Here is a 23,741-nt window from a genome sequence, read left to right as displayed (position 1 = left end):
ACAAAATGCAACCCCTCACATTTATCTGTATTAAACTCCATTAACCATCCTTCAGCCCACCTGCCCAACCAATCAAGATCCTGCCACAATATTTGCCATCCATCTTTGCTGCCTACAATACCACCCAGTTTATTGTCATCTGCAAACTTATTAATCCTGCCTTATACATTCATATCCAAATGATTGATATAGCTGCCAAACAGCAATGGACCCAGCACCGAACTCATCTTCAGCTACTTCATTCTACTTTAGTCTGAAGAAGGGTTTCGACCTGAAACATCACCCATTATTTTTCTCCAGAGATGCTGCATGACCCACTGAGTTACTCCAGCATTCTGTATCTACCCATTCCTTCTCTCCAGAGATGCTGCCTGACCCACTGAGTTACTCCAGCATTCTGTATCTACCCATTCCTTCTCTCCAGAGATGCTGCCTGACCCGCTGAGTTACTCCAGCATTCTGTATCTACCTATTCCTTTTCTCCAGAGATGCTGCCTGACCCGCTGAGTTACTCCAGCATTCTGTATCTACCTATTCCTTCTCTCCAGAGATGCTGCCTGACCCACTGAGTTACTCCAGCATTCTGTATCTATCTATCTTCTGGTATATGCCAGCTGTATGTACCAAAAGCTGATGGATCCAGTATTATCAACTGTTTCATACTTAAATGGCCTGAGCACCGGGTGTAAGGGGACTCTTCTCCTTCCTTTGAAGATTAAGGAAATTCAGTATGTGGACAAACACTCCCTTGAACGACTACAGATAGTATGGTGGAGAGCACATTGACTGGTTCCATTACAGCCTGGTTTATTAACTCAAATGCCAAGGAATAAAGGAGATCACAGAGAGTTGTAGACACTGCCCGGTCCATTCCTGAACTCCCCACTAGTGAGGAGATCTATAGGAGGGCTGCCTGACAAAGGCAGCCAGTATATCCAAAGACCCACTCCTCCCTGGCCACGCTCTCATTTCCCTCGTTCTGTCGGGAAAAAGGTATAGGTGTCTGAAAACCATGACTTGCAAGTTCTTGAATGGTTCCCAGCAACCATTAGACTCTTGAACACTAACGTCAGCAACTTTTGATTGGTACGGGTATCAGGGGTTACGGGGTGAAGGCAGGAGAATGGGGTTAGGAGGGAGAGATAGATCGGCCATGAATGAATGGCGGAGTAGATTTGATGGGCTGAATGGCCAAATTCTGCTCCTATCACATGAACTTTTGAATATTCTGATGAAGGGTCTCGTCCCGAAACGTTATATATTTCTTCTCACCAGAGATGCTGACTGACCTGCTGAGTTGCTGCATAATTTTGTGTCTATCTTCGGTGTAAACCAGCATCTGCATTTCTTTCTCACTTTGTGAACTCGTACACTTTATAAACGATATGTTTGGTTGCACCATATTTCGATTTGAACTATTATGGCTCTCCTGGATTACGTTTATTAATTTATTAACTCCTTTTTGAATGTTATAATTTTTATCTGTGTGTATTTCATTTACAGGCCTGTTAAGCAGATGCGATTAATAGGCCTGTCCCACTTACACGACTTTTTCGGCGACTGCCGGCACCCGTCATAGGTCGTTGCAGGTCGGCGAAAATGTTCAAAATGTTGAAATTCAGCGGCGACCAGAAAGACGCTACGACTCTCTGGGCAACTGAGGAGACGACTCACGACCATACAGGCGACACCCTGGCGACATGTCGCGGGGTGCAGCCTGTATAGAAACATAGAAAATAGGTGCAGGTGTAGGCCATTCGGCCCTTCGAGCCTGCACCGCCATTCAAAATGATCATGGCTGATCATCCAACTCAGTATCCTGTACCTGCCTTCTCTCCATACCCCCTGATCCCTTTAGCCACAAGGGCCACAAGGGCTAACTCCCTCTTAAATATATCCAATGAACTGGCCTCAACTACATTCTGTGGCAGAGAGTTCCAGAGATTCACCACTCTCTGTGTGAAAAATGATCGTGAGTAGTTGCCCAAAGATTCGTACCTTGTTCTGGTCACCGCTGGATTTTCAACATGTTGAACGACCTATGACGGGTGCCGGCAGTCGCCGAAAAAGTCGCGTAAGTGGGACAGGCCCATAAGAATTTCATTGTTCCATTGTCGGTACATACGGCAATTAAACACGAGCACTCTTCACTTGTCTCTTGAATGAGCTGTTGCTACGGGAACTGAGGAGGCAGCAACATTCGGGAATGTAAGGGAAGGGGTGGTGGGTGTCTGTTTAGAACAAAGAAGGTCCAATGTGCAAAACATTAGCACCCCATCGTGCAGTTGTAAACTTAACTTTCCAGATATTCAAGTACAGAAAAATCATGCGTAGGAAGGAAGTGCAGATACTGGTTTAAATCGAAGATAAACACAAAATGCTGGAGTAATTCAGCGGGACAGGTGGCATCTCTGGAGGGAAGGAATGGGTGACGTTTCGGGTCGAGACCCTTCTTCAGACTAAAGTCGAATGATGTAACTGAGGAAGGGTCTCGACCCGAAACGTCACCTAAGCCTTCTCTCCAGAGATGCCGCCCGTCCCGATGAGTTATTCCAGCTTTTTGTGTCGCCCTTCTTCAGACGGGGCAAGGGAAATGGGAGATATAGACGCAGAGAGATATAGAACAAATTAATGATAGATATGCAAAAAAACAGGCCATTGTTAGCTCTTTGTTGAGTGAGAACGGAAAAATCATGTTGCGTGCGACGTCAAGAACGTGATTGGGGTCTTCGAGCATTCTCTGATAGAAAACCATCCATTGTCTCCCCTCTCTCTCTCTGCTCTTCATCATCTCTCCTGTGTTGTTCAATGTGAATAGTGCGGGTGTCAGAGGTTATGGGGAGAAGGCAAAAGAATGGGGTTGAGAGGGAAAGATAGATCAGCCATAATTGAATGGCAGAGTAGATTTGATGGGCCGAATGGCCGAATTCTGCTCCTTTAACATGAACTTATGTTCTATGTACAAAGACACACTGATTCATAAGCATACAAGAGATAAGAGACTGAAGTATCAAGTTCTGTATCTGGATGCTGAACATTTTGAATGTTTGGCAAAGCGTGTAAAATGCGAGATTAACAGAACCATCACCATTTCATGAATAATAAAACCTTTTCTCATCTCGTCGGAGAATAGTCAAAGGAAACCTACTAAGATATAATTGTGGCTGGGATTTCTCCTCAGTGTACTGTCCCTTGTGACAAGATGCATTAAGGGCGGCACGGTGGCGCAGCGGTAGAGTTGCTGCCTTACAGCGCCAGAGACCCGGGTTCGATTCTGACCATAGGTGCTGCCTGTATGGAGTTGCACGTTCTCCCCGTGACAGCGTGGGTTTTCTCCGGATACTCCGGTTTCCTGCCACAATCCACAGACGTACAGGTTTGTAGGTTAATTGTTATTGGTAAATATTGGAATTTGTCCCAAGTGCGTAGGATAATGCTAGTGTACGGGGGTCATCGCTGGTCGGCGATACGGTACAGGACTTAATTTAGGCCACGTTTGGAATATTGTGTTCCGTTCTGGTCACCCAATTACAGCAAGCCTATGAATCTTCGGCCCACTGAGTCCGCACCGACCAGCGATCCCCCCACATTAACACTATCCTTCACACAAGAGGGACAATTTACATTTAAACACCAAGCCAGTTATCCTACAAACCTGCACGTCTTTGGAGTGTGGGAGGAAACCGAAGATCTCGGAGAAAACCCACGCGGTGACAGGGGAGAACGTACAAACTCCGTACAGACAGCACCCGTAGCCGGCATCGAACCCGGGTCTCCGGTGCTGCAAGTGCTGTAAGGCAGCAACTCTGCCACTGCACCACCCTGCCGCCCTCGTGTGTCGAAAGGAACTGCAGATGCTGGTTTATACCGAAGATTGACACAAAGTGCTGGAGTAACTCAGCAGGTCAGGCAGCATCGCTGAAGAAAAAGAATGTGTGACGTTTCAGGTCAGAACCCTTGTTCAGACTGAAATATCTTCAGACGTCTTCAGTCTGAAGAAGGGTTCCGACGCGAAACGTCACCCATGATTTTTTTCTCCAGAGATGCTACCTGACCTGACGAGTTACTCCTGCAATTTGTGACGATCTGACATTTTCGAGAAGTTGTTTTATTTGCTGGAATGTGTAGGATAGAACTAGCGTACAGGGTGATCATTGTTGGTCACCATTTCATAAGTCGTAAGGTCATAGCGATAGGTGTAGAATTAGGCCATTCGGCCCATCAAGTCTACTCCGCCATTCAATCATGGCTGATCTATCTCTCCCGCCTAACCTCATTCTCCTGCCTTTTCCCCATTTCCACGCTGTACTCCACGCTAACTAAATATCCTCCGCTATACTCACAATCCCACGTGGTTTATTATGGTCAACAGTCTTTGAGATACGACTTTGCTGCTCAGCCATACCATTGATATAGACAGTGGATATGTAGGGCCCAAGCACCGATCCATGTGACATCCCAGTGGACATTGCCCACCAACCTGAGAATAACTGAGAATAAATTGAGAATAAATTGCCCACCAACCTGAGAATAACCCACTTATCACTATTGAAGATACAGGAACAATAGATGCCAGACCACACCTGGAGTATTGTGTGCAGTTTTGGTCCCCTAATTTGAGGAAGGACATTCTTGCTTTTGAGGGAGTGCAGCGTAGGTTTACAAGGTTAATTCCGGGGATGGCAGGACTGTCATATGCTGAGAGAATGGAGCGGCTGGGCTTGTACACTCTGGTGTTTAGAAGGATGAGAGGGTATCTCATTGAAACATATAAGATTATTAAGGGTTTGGACATGCTAGAGGCAGGAAACAAGTTCCCGATGCTGGGGGAGTCCAGAACCACGGGCCACAGTTTAAGAATAAGGGGTAAGTCATTTAGGACGGAGACGAGGAAACACTTACAGACAGTTGTGAATCTGTAGAATTCTCTGCCTCAGAGGGCGGTGGAGGCCAGTTCTCTGGATGCTTCAAGAGAGAGCTAAATAAGGCTCTTAAAGATAGTGGACTCAGGGGATATGGGGTGAAGGCAGGAACGGGGTACTGATTGGGGATGATCAGCCATGATCACATTGAATGGCTGTGCTAGCTCGAAGGGCCGAATGGCCTACTACTGTACCTATTGTCTATTGTCTATGCTGGTTAACACAAATGGACACAAAGCAATGATGCACTCAGTGGGTCGAACAGCATCGCTGGAGAACATTGGGTAGATGGCGTTTGGTTCCCAACCCAAAATATCAAAATAGTTGTGAATCTGTGGAATTCACGGCCACAGAAGGCAGTGGAGGCCAATTCACTGGATGTTTTCAAGAGAGATTTAGATATAGCTCTTAGGGCTTACGGAATCAAGTGATATGGGGAGAAAGCAGGAATGGGGTACTGATTTTGAATGATCAGCCATGATCATATTAAATGGCGGTGCTGGCTCAAAGGGTCGAATGGCCTACTCCTGCACAAAAATGACTCAAAAATGCATTTACACGATTAGCCTATTTATCACTATTTCTCTCGTAAACCCCTAGCGACCTCTCGCGGAACTCTAGCATTGCGGGGGACCCCGGTTGAGAAACGCTGAGCTACTACATACATTCTGAGACGCTCAATGGTCCGTCCCACTTGGTGATGTTTTCGGCGACTGCCGGCGTCGTATCAGCGTCGCCAAAAGATTTGGAACATTTCAAAATCCAGCCGCGACAAAAAAATGTGGCGACACTTGAAAAAACTCTGCGCGTCATATGTCATCACGTCGCGTCACGCCGCAAATTTTTCAGTGACCTGATACGTCAGTCAATGATGCCGGTAGTCGCCGAAAAAAATCGCCAAGTGGGACAGGCCCTTTACGACTGGCTCATCCAATGACTAATCTTACCAGATATAATAATATAAGTGCTGACATTTTTTTTTCCGCCCACTTTAATTAGCTTGTTTAATTCACATAACCTTTGCCACTGACCCTATCAAAAAGGCTATTCAATAAGTCTGGTGTTCAGAGATCTGCACTTGTACAATAGTCACCAAAGGTGTTCCTTATCTTTCGTTGAAATGTACAAACCTTTTGTTAAGTGACAAAATTCAATTATGTTCAACCCTTTGTTGTGGCAAAGACTCATTAAGTGAATGTCTGCTAATGGGGACAGAACTGTCCAGCAGATTAGTCAAAGGTGATTTTCCTGTCTTAAGCCCGTGTGGATGTTGCCCATTTCTATTATTTTAGAGTCATAGTCATACAGAATGGAAATAGGCCTTTCAGTCTAACATGTCCATGTCCACCAAGATGCCCATCTAAGCTAATCCCATTTGCCTACGTTTGGCCCATATCCCCCTAAACCTTAAATTCAAAACAATAAGTCTGAAGAAGGGTCTCGATTCGTCACGTGCACATAAAGTGCAGTGAAATGAATCTTTCACATCCATTTTCTCCAAAGATGCTGCTTGATGCTAAGTTACTCCACATTTTGTGTCTATCCCACTCATCATCATCGACGGTCACTCCTCTCCATAGGGTTGTCTACTTGTGGGTCTGCAGATGTCTGTAAAGGCCGATACACGATCCACACATCTTGGTGCAACGTGGGCAGTGGAGACTGGCGGTGGTTGGTAGTCGGGAGGACGCCTGTGCGTGACTTTGTTTAACGTGGGGAGACTGGTGTGCAGACAGCCACCCCACGGTCCTTGACAGATGTGGGTCAGGATCCAGTGGCATGGAGTCCAAGACGACCGGAGACCCTTTTCTGCTGCAGCCTTCATCCGCCTTCCCAGCCGTTATGACGCTCCACTAAGGTCAGCCATCGTCCTCTGCCTGTTCCACCGTTGAGGTCTTGGTTGGATTGCTCTTTGTCAGAGACCTCCCCCTTGTCCTTACCACCATGGGTGGCCCTACCAGGAGCATAGCTCCAGATGGCATCGCTCTCAGGATCTCAGGACCACACGAGCTTCTCCACCACGACAAGGTGACAATCCACGGAGAAGCAATCCCACTAAACCATTCCTATCCATTTTCGTGTCCAAGTGTCTTTTAAACGTTGTTATTGTTCCTGTCTCACCTGCCTCCTCCTCATCCAATGTACCCACCACCCTCTGAGTAAAAACGTTTCTCTTTGTAAATTATGAAATTTCATTTCATTTTGAATATAATAATAATAATAAATTTTATTTATGGGCGCCTTTCAAGAGTCTCAAGGACACCTTACAAAAATTTAGCAAGTAGATGAAAAACATGTAAGCGGAATGAAATAAATAGTAGAGACATGACTAGTACACAAATTAAAGACAGAATTCAATTCAAAACACAATATGAGGCAATTCAAGCAGATGAAAAGGCGGGGGGGGGGGGGGGTGGGGGGGGGGGACGTGGGGCTAAGGATAGGCAGAGGTGAAGAGATGGGTCTTGAGGCGGGACTGGAAGATGGTGAGGGACACGGAATTGCGGTTCAGTTGGGGGAGGGAGTTCCAGAGCCTGGGAGCTGCCCTGGAGAAGGCTCTGTCCCCAAAACTGCGGAGGTTGGACGTGGATGGAGAGGAGACCGGCTGATGTGGATCTGAGGGACCGTGAGGGTTGGTAGGGGGAGAGGAGGTCAGTGAGATATGGGGGGGCCAGATGGTGGAGGGCTTTGTAGGTGAGGACCAGGATTTTGTAGGTGATCCTACAAAGGTGAAGCTATGTCCTCTGGTTCATGATTCCCCTACCTTAGGTAAAGGATTCGAAGCATTCCCCTGGCAATTCGCCTCATGGTTTTATGAAGTTTTTTATTATACCTCTTAACTCCAAAATCCTAGTTTGCCCAATCTCTTCCTGTAGCTCAGACCCTCGACTCCTGGCAACATCTTTGCAGATTTTCTCTGCACTCTCTCCATCTTATTGACATTCTTCCTCAAGCAGACCAAACTGAACACAATATTTAAGCGGGCACCACCAGAGTCGGCAACAGTTTATTTTCCTCTGTTATTGGGCTTCTGAACAATCCTTTCATGAGCTAGCGAGGTGTACAAGATCATGAGGGGAATAGATAAGGTAAATGGATATGAGTCTTTTACCCAGAACAGGGGAATCAAGAACGAGAGGACATAGGTTTAAAGTGGGAGGGGAAAGATTTAATAGGAATCTGAAGGGGCAACATTTTCACACAAAGTCATGGGTGTATGGAACGAGCTGCCAGAGGAGGTAGTCAAGGCAGGTGCAATCACAACATTTAAAATATATTTGGACAGGTGCATGGATAAGCTATGGCCCTGTCCCACTGAACGAGTTCATTCAAGAGTTCTCCCGAGTTTGCCCTATTCGAACTCAGAGATTTACGGTAATGGTCGCTCGTAAGTACTCGGGGCTCTCGTGGACATTTTTCAACATGTTGAAAAATCTTCATGAGTCTTCCCAAGCTTACCGCGTCTCCTGAGTACCTGCCGTTAACGTTACGAGCCGCTAAGAGACGTCCCGAGCTCCGACGTACCCGCTACGTACATTCTACGTGCTTCCATGAGTTTGATTATTTTTTAAACTCGGGAGAGCTCTTGAATGAGCTCGTACAGTGGGACAGCCCCAAAAGGTTTACAGGGATATGGGCCAGATGCAGGCAGGTGGGACTATGGGGCAGGTGGAATTCTTTGCCACAGAAGATTGCGGAGGCCAAGACAATGGATATTTTTAAAGCATAGATAGATTCTTGATTAATACAGGTGTCAGAGGGTATGGGGAGAAGGCAGGAGAATGGGGTTAGGAGGGAGGGGTAGATCAGCCATGATTGAATGGCAGAGTAGATTTGATGGGCTGAATGGCCTAGCCCTGCTCCTATCACTTATGACCTTATGACTAGTGCAGATGGGGCATCCCGGTCAACATGGTCAAGTTGGGCGGAAGGGCCTGTTTCCATGTTGTACAACCCTCTATGACTATAACTCTAACAGCGGAAGAATTAATTGAGTTCAAAATTCAATAGGTTTAGATGGCTGGAAGTGACTATAAGCCACAAAAACCCAAGTCAAAAAGAAAACGTTGAATTTTCTGTTGACGGATGTTCAAAGTCAGACTGAAGACTGAAGAAAAGTTCTCACATGAAACATTGCCCTTCACAGATGCTGCCTGATGCATTTAGTTCCTCCAGCATTTTATTTTATAGGGGTTTAAAATGGTTGCTTAGAAACAGGCTGGCAAAAATATTCCCAAACACACCATTTTCGAAGTATCCAAAAGCAGAAGCAGCTGTTTAAATCCATTCTTATTTCACGCATTGATGCCACATCATTTTGGCCAGAAATCGAGTCAACTCCCCGTCATTTTTGTGTTGCCTAATTTCCTGCAGTCCCTAAACAAGCAGCGCATTTTTTTTTCCTCTACACAATATCGCATGTGTTTCTTGTTGCGAACAATTGGACAAGTTAACTCTTTCTCATGAAAAGTCGCTGTAGGAAAATCATTGGTAACCCGCCGAGGGCTTGTTAGTCGGCAGGAGACGACGGATGCGAGGAGCAGAGGCCGGTGGGAGGGTCAACCGGGGGTCATGCCTCCAGCGCCTTCAAGGTCGGCTGCAGGAGGCGGCCCCCGGGACACAAAGATTAGCCGGCGCGAGGAGAGGAGAGGAGAGGAGAGGGACGTCGGTTTGCGGGAACTGCTTCAGTACATTGCACATCCGTGCCGACCGGACTTTGGATAATGGCGCCAAAAATGGCGGTGCCCACATGTGTAATAAATGGAATGAGAATTTCACTGCGCAGTTGCACATGTGACAAATAGAGCGATATTGAACTATTGGTTCGAGAACACTGATGCAATTATTAAGAAAGCTCATCAGCGCCTCTACTTCCTGAGAAGATTACGGAGAGTCGGTTTGTTGAGGAGGACTCTCTCTAACTTCTACAGGTGCACAGTAGAGAGCATGCTGACCAGTTGCATCGTGACTTGGTTCGGCAACTTGAGCGCCCTGGAGCGCAAAAGACAACAAAAAGTAGTAAACACTACCCAGTCCATCATCGGCTCTGACCTCCCTTCCATCGAGGGGATCTATCGCAGTCGCTGCCTCAAAAAGGCTGGCAGTAGCTTCAAGGACCCACCATCCTGGCCACATACTCATCTCCCCGCTACCCTCAGGTAGAAGGTACAGGAGCCTGAAGACTGCAACGACCAGGTTCAGGAATATCTATCTCCCCACAGCCATCAGGCTATTAAACCTGGCTCGGACAAAACTCTGAACATTAATAGCCCATTATCTGTTTATTTGCACTTTATCAGTTTATTTATTCATGTGTGTATATATTTATACAATGGTATATGGACACACTGATCTGTTCTGTAGTCAATGCCTACTATGTTCTGTTGGGCTGAACCAAAGCAAGAATTTCATTGTCCTATCAGGGACACATGACAATAAACTCTCTTGAATCTTGAATCTTGGTGGCACAGCGGTAGAGCTACTGCCTTACAGCGCCTGAGACCCGGGCTCGATCCTGGCTACGGGCGCTGTCTATACGGAGTTTGTCCGTTCTCCCCGTGACCTGCGTAGGTTTTCTCTGAGATCTTCAGTTTCCTCCCATACTCCAAAGATGTACAGGCTAGTAAGTTAATTGGCTTGGTGCAAATGTAAAATTGTCCCTAGTGTGTGTAGGGTAGTGTTCATGTGTGGGGATCACTGGTCGGCACGGACTGGGTGGGGCGAAGGGCCTGTTTCCCTGCTGTATCTCTAAGTTAAACTAAATTAAAATTAATTGACTGTGTATCGGAAGGACTGTTCACCAAGTTTATCTTCAGCGTAATAACATGTGGCTTTTTGTGGGGATTTAGCATTTGAAAAATAAAAGATTGCTTGAACACTGTGTTATCTGGAACAGGTACAATTCAGTAAGCCGGAGATTTAGATCAAATCAGGCACAACTCTGAGTTTCTGTAGCTTTTCACAGTAGCCAAGTAATAAAAACCACAACATGGATCAGGACAAAATCTCTGCTGTAAGAAAATTCATCATCTCACTCACCTCGACCCGTAGCACTGTGGTGAATGTCTTGGCATCTTCTGTCACCCCTCCCAGATAGAGAGTCTTGGTGAAAGCAGGGGCATGGTCATTTTCATCTTGCACCTCGATGAAAACCTTTGCAGTGTTGGCTGGAACAGAAATTACAAAAATTAAAGCTACCCGAGATTTTTTTTTCCCCCACCAAAAGAATGCGCTTTATTCTAAATGTAGGCAGCCATTCAGACATGACGCGTCATTATTTTCATACACTCGACCGAGCATTTCAATACTTGGCGCAGTGGCGCAGCAGTAGAGTTGCTGTGCTTGCAACGGCAGAGACCCGGGTTTGATCCTGACTACTGTACGTTCTCCCCGTGACCGCGTGCGTTTTCTCCGAGATCTTCGCTTTCCTTCCCACATTCGAAAGACGTACAGGTATGTAGGTAAATTGGCTTGGTTTAAGTGTAAATTGTCCCTAGGATAGTGTTAATATGTGGGGGGTCACTGGTCGGCGAGGACTCAGTGGGCCGAAGGGCCTGTTTCCACACTGTATCTCTAAACTAAACTAAGTACATTCACTTACAACAAGTTGACGTCACACAGCCCAACATAAATTGTGTGAAAAGAAAACAAGTATAGCGGGTTATTTACTTACTGCATGGGAAGGAACTGCAGATGCTGGTTTATACTGAAGATAGACACACAAAGCTGGAGTAACTCAGCGGGATAGGCAGCATCTCTGGAGAGAAGGAATGGGTGACGTTTCGTGTGGAGACCCTTCATTGACCCTGAAATTGGGTCTCGACCCAAAATGTCACCCATTCCTGCTCCCCAGAGATGCTGCCTGTCCTGCTGAGTTACTACAGATTTTTGATTCTATCTTCATTTACTTACTGCTTACTTCTGAAAGTACTTCTTGTTCTTACTTCTTATTGTAAATTGTCCCCAGTGCGTAGGAGAGTGTCAAAGAGTGATACAGTGTGGAAATAGGCCCTATGGCCCAACTTGCCCACACTGGCCAACATGTCCCAGCTGCACTAGTCCCACCTGCCTGCGCTTGGTCCATATCCCTCCAAACTTGTCCTATCCATGTACCTGTCTAGCTGTTTCTTAAACGTTGAGATAGTCCCAGCCTCAGCTGCCTCCTCTGGCAGCTTGTTCCATACACCCACCACCCTTAGTGTGAAAAAATTACTCCTCAGATTCCTATTAAATCTTTTCCCCTTCACCTTGAACCTATGGCCTCTGGTCCTCGATTCCCCTACTCTGGGCAAGAGATTCTGTGCATCAAGTGCTGGTGTTCGGGGTCACCACTGGTCGGCGATACAATACCGGACTTAACTCAGGCCACATTTGGAATATTTGGTAGAGTTCTGGTCACTTCTGAAGTAATCGACTCTGTTCGAATGTGGTCAGCTGATCACATTCCTTGGCAGCCAGAACGTAATTTCCTGACCATTTTAAACATAGAAACATAGAAAATAGGTGCAGGAGTAGGCCATTCGGCCCTTCGAGCCTGCACCGCCATTCAATATGATCATGGCTGATCATCCAACTCAGTATCCTGTACCTGCCTTCTCTCCATACCCCCTGATCCCTTTAGCCACAAGGGCCACATCTAACTCCCTCTTAAATATAGCCAATGAACTGGCCTCAACTACCTTCTGGGGGAGAGAATTCCAGAGATTCACCACTCTCTGTGTGAAAAACGTTCTCCTCATCTCGGTCCTAAAAGATTTTCCCCTTATCCTTAAACTGTGACCCCTTGTTCTGGACTTCCCCAACATCGGGAACAATCTTCCTGCATCTAGCCTGTCCAACCCCTTAAGAATTTTGTAAGCTTCTATAAGATCCCCCCTCAATCTTCTAAATTCTAGCGAGTACAAACCAAGTCTATCCAGTCTTTCTTCATATGAAAGTCCTGACATCCCAGGAATCAGTCTGGTGAACCTTCTCTGTACTCCCTCTATGGCAAGAATGTCTTTCCTCAGATTAGGAGACCAAAACTGTACGCAATACTCCAGGTGTGGTCTCACCAAGACCCTGTACAACTGCAGTAGAACCTCCCTGCTCCTATACTCAAATCCTTTTGCTATGAATGCTAACATACCATTCGCCTTCTTCACTGCCTGCTGCACCTGCATGCCTACTTTTAGTGACTGGTGTACCATGACACCCAGGTCTCGTTGCATCTCCCCCTTTCCTAATCGGCCACCATTCAGATAATAATCTACTTTCCTGTTTTTGCCACCAAAGTGGATAACCTCACATTTATCCACATTATACTGCATCTGCCATGCATTTGCCCACTCACCCAGCCTATCCAAGTCACCTTGCAGTCTCCTAGCATCCTCCTCACAGCTAACACTGCCCCAGCTTCGTGTCATCTGCAAACTTGGAGATGTTGCATTCAATTCCCTCGTCCAAATCATTAATATATATCGAATTTGTATTATTTCAATGCTAATTATTTCAAGTGTACTATTACATTTGAGTGGTTGTTCTATTTTATCCTCGTGCAGCTTCTTTGACAATGGACAATAGACAATAGGTGCAGGAGTAGGCCATTCGGCCCTTCGAGGCAGCACCGCCATTCAATGTGATCTTGGCTGATCATCCACAATCAGTACCCCATTCCTGTCTTCTCTCCATATCCCCAGACTCCGCTATCTTCAAGAGCCCTATCTAACTCTCGAAAACATCCAGAGAACTGGCCTCCACCGCCCTCTGAGGCAGAGAATTCCACAGACTCTCTGTGTGAAAAAGTTTTTCCTCATCTCCGTTCTAAACAGCTTACCACTTATTCTTAAATTATGGCCCTGGTTCTGAACTCCCCCAACATCGGGAACATGCAATGTCAGCAATGCAAACCAAATAATATTAGATCATCTTAAAGGTACGGGCTTGATGGTTTACCAGGCTATTCACATGTCATGTTATGGCGAATGAGCCCATTTTCGTTATTCAGCATTTTAGTTTAGAGATACAGCGCAGACACAGGCTCTTTGGCCCACTGAGTCCGCACCGACCAGCGGTCCCTGCACACTAACACTACCCTACACACACGAGGAACAAATTTACATTTATACTGAGCCAATTAACCTACGAACCTGTACGTCAATGGAGTGTGAGAGGAAACCAAAGATCTCGGAGAAAACCCACGCGGTCACGGGGGGAACGTACAAGCTCCGTGCAGACAGCACCCGTGGTCAGGATCGAACCCGGGTCTCTGGAGCTGTAAGGCTGCAACTCTACCGCTGCACCACCGTGCTGCCCTACATTTTAGATTATTTCAGGCCTAGAGTGCTTTGCTAACTGCTCATGTGAAGGAATGGGCATATATGAGAGCGGTCCTGCCTTCTAGTGCTCAGATGAATGTGACTTATTTAATGCAGACGGTTTAAAAAATTATGAATGCTTCATTCTACGCTGACCATTTTTCACTCGACAACTTAATTCAGTTTCATTCCATTTTGAAAGATGGACTGCCCGCAATAGTAATTCACTAAACAGATGACCCCAATTGCTGTCTTCGCTGAAAAATAAGAAAGTTAATGTGTTGCCTTTCAAATTTCAATCATAGTCGGGCTAAATCATATACAGAACACAATAAATGATTCCCAAAGTATCTCAGTATTTTACATCAGAGCCCGGCAAAGTGGATATTCTTCTCTGCCTCCCACTGTTCCCTGAATGTGACAAGACCGTTTATCTCGTGGTGTTTCGGTGAGAATCCTAATTAAAACTCGGGCATTTGCTGAGTGTTTTGTCTGCTTGACAATGGAAAAGCGAATAGAACACCAGGCTTCGCTCTGTCTGCCTCGGCCTACGTGAGCTCCCGGTTGCCAATTACTTTAACTCACCCTCCCATTCCCACACCGACCTTTCTCTCCTGGGCCTCCTCCACTGTCAGCGTGAGGCCACACGCAAATTGGAGGAACGGCACCTCGTATTTCGCTTGCGCAGCTTACACCCCAGTGGTATGAATATTGATTTTGCTAACTTCAAACAACCCTTGCTTCCCCTCTCTGTCCATCCCTCCCCCACCCTTGTCGTCGTACTAGTTTCACGTTCGTCCTGCTGAGTTTCACTCTTGTATCACTCGTTAGCACCTTCCCCACAGCCAACAACGGATCATTGTGGGCTCTGTCTTTCACTGATAATTGTTGCTGGCTTTGACTTATTATTATGATATCTTTCATTCATTTGTTCTAAGTACTTTTCCTTCTCCCCCGACAGTCTGAAGAAGGGTCTCGACCCGAAACGTCACCTATTCTGTTTCTCTGGAGATGCTGCCTGATCCCGCTGAGTTACTCCAACATACTGTGTCCATCTTCTAGGTTGTATCACTTGGGATGTGGTGCCTTGGTGGGTTCATTTACAACTAACATCAAGTTGCTGTACTCAGCAGCCCAAATGGGACTTCAATCCTCTTTCATATCATAATAGGCGATTTAAATACCTGAGCGACCTGTCTTTCGATGAATCTAATGCAACTTACAGAGTAATGAAGTAAAAGGTTTGTAGATGTCTGTACCTGCTTTGTGAAGAAGGCAGCGATATGGGCCTGGAACACCCTGAGAAGCCAAGCTAAATTAATGCTTGGCCTGGGTCCCATACCACAACCAGCAGGTAACAATTTTGTAAGGTATACAAAGGACAATTGTTTTGGGAATTCTTGGCCCTTTACTCAGTTGTGCACAGGGACATTGGTGCTGGGGTGGAGTTGCTGCCACACAGCGCCAGAGACCCGGGTTCGATCGTGACTACGGGTGTCGTCTGTACAGAGTTTGTACATTCTCCCCGTGACCTGCGTGAATTTTCTCCGGGTGCACTGGTTTCCTCCCACACTCCTGGTTTGTAGGTTAATTGGCTTGGTAAAATTGTAAATTGCCCCAAGTGTGCATGGGATAGTGTTAGTGTACGGGAATCGCTGGACAGCGCGGACTCAGTGGGCTGAAAGGCCTGTTTCCATGCTGTATCTCTAAATTAAACCAACCTGTGTACTTCAGGCCCATGTGAGCTCTGATGCATGTTTGCATGCTGGAATGTTGCAACACCAAAGTCAAAACTTTACATGTCATAGAAACATAGAAAATAGGTGCAGGAGGAGGCCATTCGGACCTTCGAGCCAGCACCGCCATTCATTGTGATCATGGCTGATCGTCCCCAATCATTAATCCGTGCCTGCCTTTTCCCCATATCCCTTGATTCCACTAGCCCCTAGAGCTCTATCTAACTCTCTCTTAAATCCATCCAGTGATTTGGCCTCCCCTCTGTGGCAGGGAATTCCACAAATTCACAAATCTCTGGGTGAAAAAGTTTTTTCTCACCTGTCTTAAATGGCCTCCCATTTATTCTAAGACTGTGGCCCCTGTTCTGGACTCGCCCAACATTGGGAACATTTTTCTTGCATCTTGCTGGTCCAGTCTTTTTATAATTTTATATGTCAAACATGCGATACCCTCCATTTGATGTTTCTGTTGCATACCCGCAGTCCTTTGTGCATTTAGTGTATTATGCATAGGGATAAATCTGTAGGTAACACCGAATGCTATGTTTTTCATATAATCGCTAAATACACTGAGAGTGATTTTCTACTGCAATTGAAAATAACACAAAAAGCTACGTGAAATAATTTCTAGCCCTTGCTTTAAAGAATATTTAGAGTTTCACCAAGAAATGAACGGAATTACCATGTTTTATATTCCTATTCTTCCTAACTTAATCAAAGTACAGACCATCTTCTCTGAAAACTTGAGCGGAGTGAATTTCCATGCCTGTTTCTATACAGAGCCAACCACTGACGCTGATGTACTCACATAGACTTTGTGAGGAAATTAGAACCTTTCTGACAATGGTATTTTCTCTGTAACACATTCTTCCAGAATGCTTTTATTTTTCTACTTTCTAGCTACTATTCTGCTCTGAATATCTTTCATTCATTGTTCTTTATCTCTCTACATCATCATCTATATCTCTCGTTTCCCTTTTTCCTGACTAGGCCCGATAGAATGGCCTCGACCCGAAACGTCACCCATTCCTCCTCTCCAGAGATGCTGCCTGTCCGGCTGAGTATATCCAGCATTTTGTGTCGATCTTCGGGTTAAACCAGCATCTGCAGTTCCTTCCTGCACTATCCATGTACCTGTCTGTTTCTTAAATGTTGGGACCGTCCTTAAACGTTGGGATAGGGCTGGGCGAGCAGCTGCTGCTGACCTTTAGAACGCAACGCTTACTCCTTCCATAAGCGCCGCCGGTTTTGAGGCGAGCTGCGAACTACAGTGAATTGAGTTGTTTTCCTCTGGCTGCCTATTGTACATAATTAAAATCTTGCTACTTAAATCAGCATGTGGCACTTAGTGCGCTGGCTCAGCAGATATTTTATATACCATATCTCGGAGCGGTGGCAGCAGGGAGCCATAAAGGCGACAAGTTACTATTCACCTAATTACAGTTTGGGGATTTATTTTTCTTGCTGTTGGAAAGAGTAATTTTTATTCTTGGTCACTGTGCTCCTATTTCACTGAAATCGGGAGAATGGACAAATTTAAATGGTACATCCTTGTGTTTTGTGTTCACTTGCAGAAGTGAGGTAAATAAACATACATCTGTATAAAGTGGAAAGAATAAAGTCTGAAGCGTCACCTATTTCTTTTCTCCACATAGGCTGCTTGAGTTACTCCAGCACTCTGGGTCTACCTTCTGCTCCAATCTGGAGGATGAGACAGATGTTCGGCAGCTGTGGCGGGGGCCTGAATGCAATCACCTCCTACTAGGCGAAATCAGGGAGAACACTGATGTGCCTTCTCGAACCCCCATTCGCTGTGATGGTATTTCAGTCTCAGTCACAGAGGCTGACGTCAGAAAATCCTTCAGAGGGGTGAACCCTCGAAAAGCACCTGGACCTGATGGTATACCAGGTTGTGTTCTAAAAACCTGTGCGGACCAACTGGCTGGAATTTTTGCAGACATTTTCAACCTCTCACTTCTGAGGTCTGATGTTCCCACCTGCTTTAAAAGGGCATCAATTATACAGGTGCCCAAGAAGAGTAAGGTGACGTGCCTCAATGACTATCGACCAGTGGCACTAACGTCGGTGGTGATGAAATGCTTTGAGAGGTTAATCATGGCACAAATCAACTCCTATCTCGACAAAAACCTGGACCCACTGCAGTTTCCCTACCGCCACAACTGATCAACGGTGGATGCGAATTCGCTGGCTCTCCACTCCGCTCTGGACCACTTGGACAACAAAAACTCATATGTCAGGCTGTTATTCATTGATTACAGCTCGGCATTTAATACAATCATCCCCTCCAAGCTGGTTACCAAACTCTCAGATCTGGTGCTCTGCGCATCCCTCTGCAGTTGGATCCTCGACTTCCTCATTCAAAGACCACAGACTATGCGTATTGGTTGAAATGTGTCAGCCTCGATAACAATCAGTACGGGAGCACCTCAAGGCTGCGTGCTCAGCCCCCTGCTGTACTCACTCTATACTCATGACTGCATAGGCGGTCATAGTATACATAGTATCCCATCAGGAGGAGGAGCCATCTTGGTGAACGGCTGCTAGCAGCAGCCGTCCGTCTTAAATTCGTTTTTTTTTTAGTTTTTAGTGAGTCCTGTTTTTTTGTTTGTAGGGGATATGGTCTTTTAATGTGGGGGGGTAGGTGTTACTTTATTTATAGGTCCCTACCTGGTCGGTGTGGCAGCCTTTTTTCCGGGCTGCCCGTCGACCCGTCGTCGTGGCCTACCAGCGGGCTTGGAGCGCCGTTTCTTGGCGGGAACCACCCAGCACCTCGGCCTGCGTGGCGGCACAGCATTGGAGCGCTGGAGCGGAGCGGACGATGCCTTGCCTGGGTCGCCGCGCTGGAGCTCTGGCGAGCTGGACCGCCGTGAGCAACATCTCCGGGCTGCGGGTTTGCGGAGCGGAGAGGCGGCGTGCGTAGAGGCGGCAAGGCGGCAGTGATGAGAGCGGTCGCCGACTTTTTCATCTGGAGCCTAGGAGCTCCAAACCGACGCGGCCTTGTCGGCTTCGGCAGCCGCGGGCTCCAACCAAGAAGCGGCCGTTCCAAGTGGCCCAGCCGCCGAAAGGACTCTCCCGACGCCGGGGCAAGACCACCCGGTGAGAACGGCCAGGGACATCGGGCCTCCGTAGAGGCAATTGCGGTGGCCCCAATAGGCCTGACTTTGGGGTGAACATGGGGTGGGGACTGGACATTGTGCCTTCCTCCACAGTGCTATCCACTGTGGGGGGATGATTTTTTTTTGTCTAACTGTAGTCTTGTAGGTCTGTGTCCAAGATGGCTGCCGTGAAGGGAGAGTGGACGCTGGCACGAATTGGTTGCCGCTGCTCTCTCTTCACACTGTGTTTTTGATTTTCTGTTTTTGGATTGAATTCTGTTTTTAATTTGTGTCATTGTGATGTCTTTAATTACTTGTTTTACTCCGATTATATGTTTTTATTCCGATTACTATGTAAGGTGTCCTTGAGATTTTGTATGAAAGGCGCCCATTAAATATAAAATTTATTATTATTATTATAGTGCGAACTCCATCATCAAGTTCGCTGACGACACCACTGTGGTGGGACATATCACTGATGGGGACGAGTCAGAGTATAGAAGTGAGATCGACCATACATCAACGGATCGATGGTGGAGAGGATCAAGAGCTTCAAATTTCTGGGCATTCATATTTCTGAAGATCTCTCCTGGTCCGAGAACACTGATGCAATTATTAAGAAAGCACATCAGCGACTCTACTTCCTGAGAAGATTACGGAGAGTCGGTATGTCAAGGAGGACTCTCTCTAACTTCTACAGGTGCACAGTAGAGAGCATGCTGACCGGTTGCATCGTGGCTTGGTTCGACAACTTGAGCGCCCAGGAGCGGAAAAGACTACAAAAAGTAGTAAACACTGCCCAGTCCATCATCGGCTCTGACCTCCTTACCATCGAGGGGATCTATCACAGTCGCTGCCTCAAAAAGGCTGGCAGCATCATCAAGGACCCACACCATCCTGACCACACACTCATCTCCCCGCTACCTTCAGGTAGAAGGTACAGGAGCCTGAAGACTGCACCAACCAGGTTCAGGAATAGCTACTTCCCCACAGCCGTCAGGCTATTAAACCTGGCTCGGACAAAACTTTGATTATTAATGACCCATTATCTGTTTATTAATAACCAATTATCGGTTATTTGCACTTTATCATTTTATTTATTCATGTTTGTATATATTTATATTACGGTATATGGACACATTGATCTGTTTTGTAGTAAATGCATACTATGTTCTGTGTGCTGAAGCAAAGCAAGAATTTCATTGTCTTATCAGGGACACATGACAATAAACTCACTTGAACTTGAACTTGAGCTTTGAAGGTTAATCGGCTTCGGTAAAAATTGTGAATTGTCCTTAGGTGCTAGTGTATGAGGATCTTTAAACTAAACTAAATATAAATGAAAAAGTCTGGACTTAACTCTAGACATATGTCTGGACTTAACTCTTGTACATATAGAATTTAGCAGAATATGAGAGGTGAATTTATCGGTATATGTAGTATTCTGATGGGGCTTGACAGGGTAGATGCTGAAAGGGAATCCCGCCTCATGGGAGAGTATCGAACATGTAGAGTCAGAATAAAAGGTCACTCAATTAAGAAGGAGGTGAAGGCCAAATTCTTGGGTTGGACATTAGACAATAGGTGCAGGAAAAGGCCATTCGGCCCCTCGAGCCAGCACCGTCATTCAAATTGATCATGGCTGATCATGCACAATCAGTACCCCATTCCTGCCTTTTCCCCGTATCCCCTGACTCCGCTATCTTTAAGAGCTCTATCTAACTCTCTCTTGAAAGCATCCAGAGAGCCGACCTCCACCACCTTCTGAGGCAGAGAATTCCACAGACTCACAACTCTGTGTGAAAAAGTTTTTCTTCATTTCCGTTCTAAATGGCTTACCCCTTATTCTTAAACTGTGGCCCCTAGTTCTGGACTCCCTCAACTTCGGGAACATGTTTCCTGCCTCTAGCATGTCCAAACCCTTAATAATCTTATATGTCTCAATAAGATGCCCTCTCATCCTTCTAAATTCCAGAGTATACAAGCCCAGCCGCTCCATTCTATCAACATATGACAGTCCCCTCCCATCCCGGGAATTAACCTTGTGAACCTACACTGCACTCCCTCAATAGCAAGAATGTCCTTCCTCAAATCTGGAGGCCAAAACTGCACACAATACTCCAGGTGTGGTCTCACTAGGGCTCTGTACAACTGCAGAAGGACCTATTGCTCCCATGGTGCGAGTGTACGGGGTGATCGCTGGTCGGCACGGACTCGATGGGCCTAACAACCTTTTTCTGCAATGTACCCTCGTTAGAGTCAAAAGAAAGTTTCAAACATTTTCAATAAAAAGTGTCAGACATGAGAAACACTGGAGGATTGCAGTTCAATATTTTACATTAATATGTTAAAATGATACAATAGTATCTGGGATTAGCCCTGGGTTTTTTTTATGAAGGATCAAACTATAAAATGACCTTCTGCAGAGTTATTGATTTTTTAAGATGCTTCCCAACAGTTTTCATTTTTGCTTTCATAACGTTCTCTCAAATATAAAGACTTGGCTGTTGACATATGAAAGGAAGATGAAATGATGATCCATCATCCGTTTTAGAGAGGTAGTCCCAGATGCCACAAGCTTGCTCACTGGTACATCTTTCCACATTTGTATGTATTTCTGTCTACATTTTCTGCCTTTGATTGCGAACGTTACAGCCTGGCTCGTCAACTCAAATGCCCAGGAATGAAGAAGACTGCAAAAAGTGGTCAACACTGCCCGGTCTGTCACGAGTACTGACCTCCGCACCGTCTAAGAGATCATTATAGTCACTGCCTCGAAAGGGCAGCCAGCTTCATCAGAGGCCCACACCATCCTGGCCACGCTCTCATTCCACTCCAGCCATCGGGAAGAAGGTACAGGAAACCTGTAACGTCCAGGTTCAGGAGCAGCTTCTTCATTACAACCAGCAGGCTATTAAACACTACAATCTCCAAAGAGGCTCGGAGACTACATAGATTTGGGGGCATTATTTTTTAACATTGCACTATTATTGTTTGTTCATTTGTGAAAGTTGCCTTCCACGTATCATTATTATACCATTACAGAATGACTAGACTCATAGAATCATAACACCTTACAGTGTGGAAACAGACCATTCATAGAAACATAGAAAATAGGTACAGGTGTAGGCCATTCAGCCCTTCGAGCCAGCACTGCCATTCAATATGATCATGGTTGATCATCCAAATTCACTACCCCGTTCCTGCTTTTTCCCCATATCTCGTGATTCCGTTCGCCCTAAGAGCTAAATCTAACACTCTCTTGAATATATCCAGTGAATTGGCTTCCACTGCCTTCTGTGGCAGAGAATTCCACAGATTCACAACTCTCTGGATGAAAGGGTTTTTCCTCATCTCAGTCCTAAATGGCCTACCCATTATTCTTAAACTGTGACCCGTAGTTCTGGACTCCCCCAAAATCCGGAATATTATTCCTGCATCTAACCTGTCCAGTCCTCGAAGAATTTTATATGTTTCTGTAAGATACCCTCTCATCCTTCCAACTGGCCCCATAGCAGAAGCATCCATGTTGCGGGGCTGGAAACTGGAAGTATCCTGAGTTAATTCTGCTACCACCATCATCTATTGCAACAAGGGATGGCTCCCACTGATTGTGGCCGGAAGCTTGCTTCCTTTTCAGGACAGACAATGACAGCGATGTCAACATTTGGAACATGGAATATGGACACGAAAGAAGAAAATCCTTCAAAATTCCAGCAAATATAAGCCCAGTTGACCCATTCTTTCATCATATGTCTGTCCCGCCATCCCAGGAATTAACCTGGTGAACCTACGCTGCACTCTCTCAATAACAATAATGTCCTTCCTCAAATTAGGAGACCAAAATTGCACACAATACTTCAGGTGCGGTCTCACCAGGGCCCTGTACTACTGCAGTAGGATGTCCTTGCTCCTAAACTCAAATCCACTCGCAATTATTATTAAAGCTTTATTTCAGACACAGGTCCATATAACACATCAAACAGTACAAAGAATTACAAAGATACATTAAAAAATTGCATATTAGCCTAAAATATATATAAGCTATTGCACCAATGCCGTCTTAGCCTAGAAGTGAATCTATAGCAGCTTTTCAGAGGGCTGACTAGGGCTTCAATTATGTGGTTCTCTGATTTGTCCAGGCGACACATAAAACTAAACATCAGCTGTCTTAAGAGTGCCTCACAGGTTGGCACTCTAGTGGACACAAACAATTGACTGGCACTATGCCACCTAGGGACACGAAGTAGCAACCTCATTGCATCATTGTATGCAACCTTAAGCCTCTGCATACTCTTTTTCTTATAATTAGACCACAATTGAGCAGTATATAACGGTGTGATGTAGGTTCTGAACAGGGAACACTTCACAGAATCAGAGCACATATAAAACTTCCTTATAAGCATGTTGGCTTGAAGATAAATTTTACAGCGCTGTCGGTAGAGGTCTTTGTCATCCTTCCAGTCATCAGATATGACATGACCTAAGTATTTAATTTCCTCACACACAGCAAGAGGACTGTCTGACAAATAAAAGGTCGGAAAAGTTGATTCCCTGTCCTCAGCGCTTCTAATTACCATTATGCGGCTTTTCTTAGCGTTATACTTAATGTCATAATCAAGGCCATACTGAGAGCACACCTTCAGCATCTGCTGCAGCCCAGCACTATAT

The 23,741-nt window shown here is 45.8% G+C and overlaps 1 protein-coding gene across 1 annotated transcript in view; it reads right to left on the bottom strand.

Moving 5' to 3' along the window:
- The window catches only part of pcdh15 (protocadherin related 15), a gene marked incomplete at its 5' end in the record, with an annotated part of 501,491 nt that overhangs the window by 103,108 nt on the left and 374,642 nt on the right, over positions 1-23,741 (bottom strand). The window contains one exon of the mRNA XM_033034471.1: positions 10,962-11,089. Within this exon, the coding sequence (XP_032890362.1) occupies positions 10,962-11,089 (128 nt within the window). The remainder of the gene's footprint in view (positions 1-10,961; positions 11,090-23,741) is intronic.

The sequence above is a fragment of the Amblyraja radiata genome, chromosome 15 (genome assembly GCF_010909765.2).
Source record: "Amblyraja radiata isolate CabotCenter1 chromosome 15, sAmbRad1.1.pri, whole genome shotgun sequence".
Taxonomy (NCBI): Eukaryota; Metazoa; Chordata; class Chondrichthyes; order Rajiformes; family Rajidae; genus Amblyraja; species Amblyraja radiata.
Note: the sequence above shows the minus strand (reverse complement) of the source record. Positions and strands in the feature narration are given on the sequence as shown.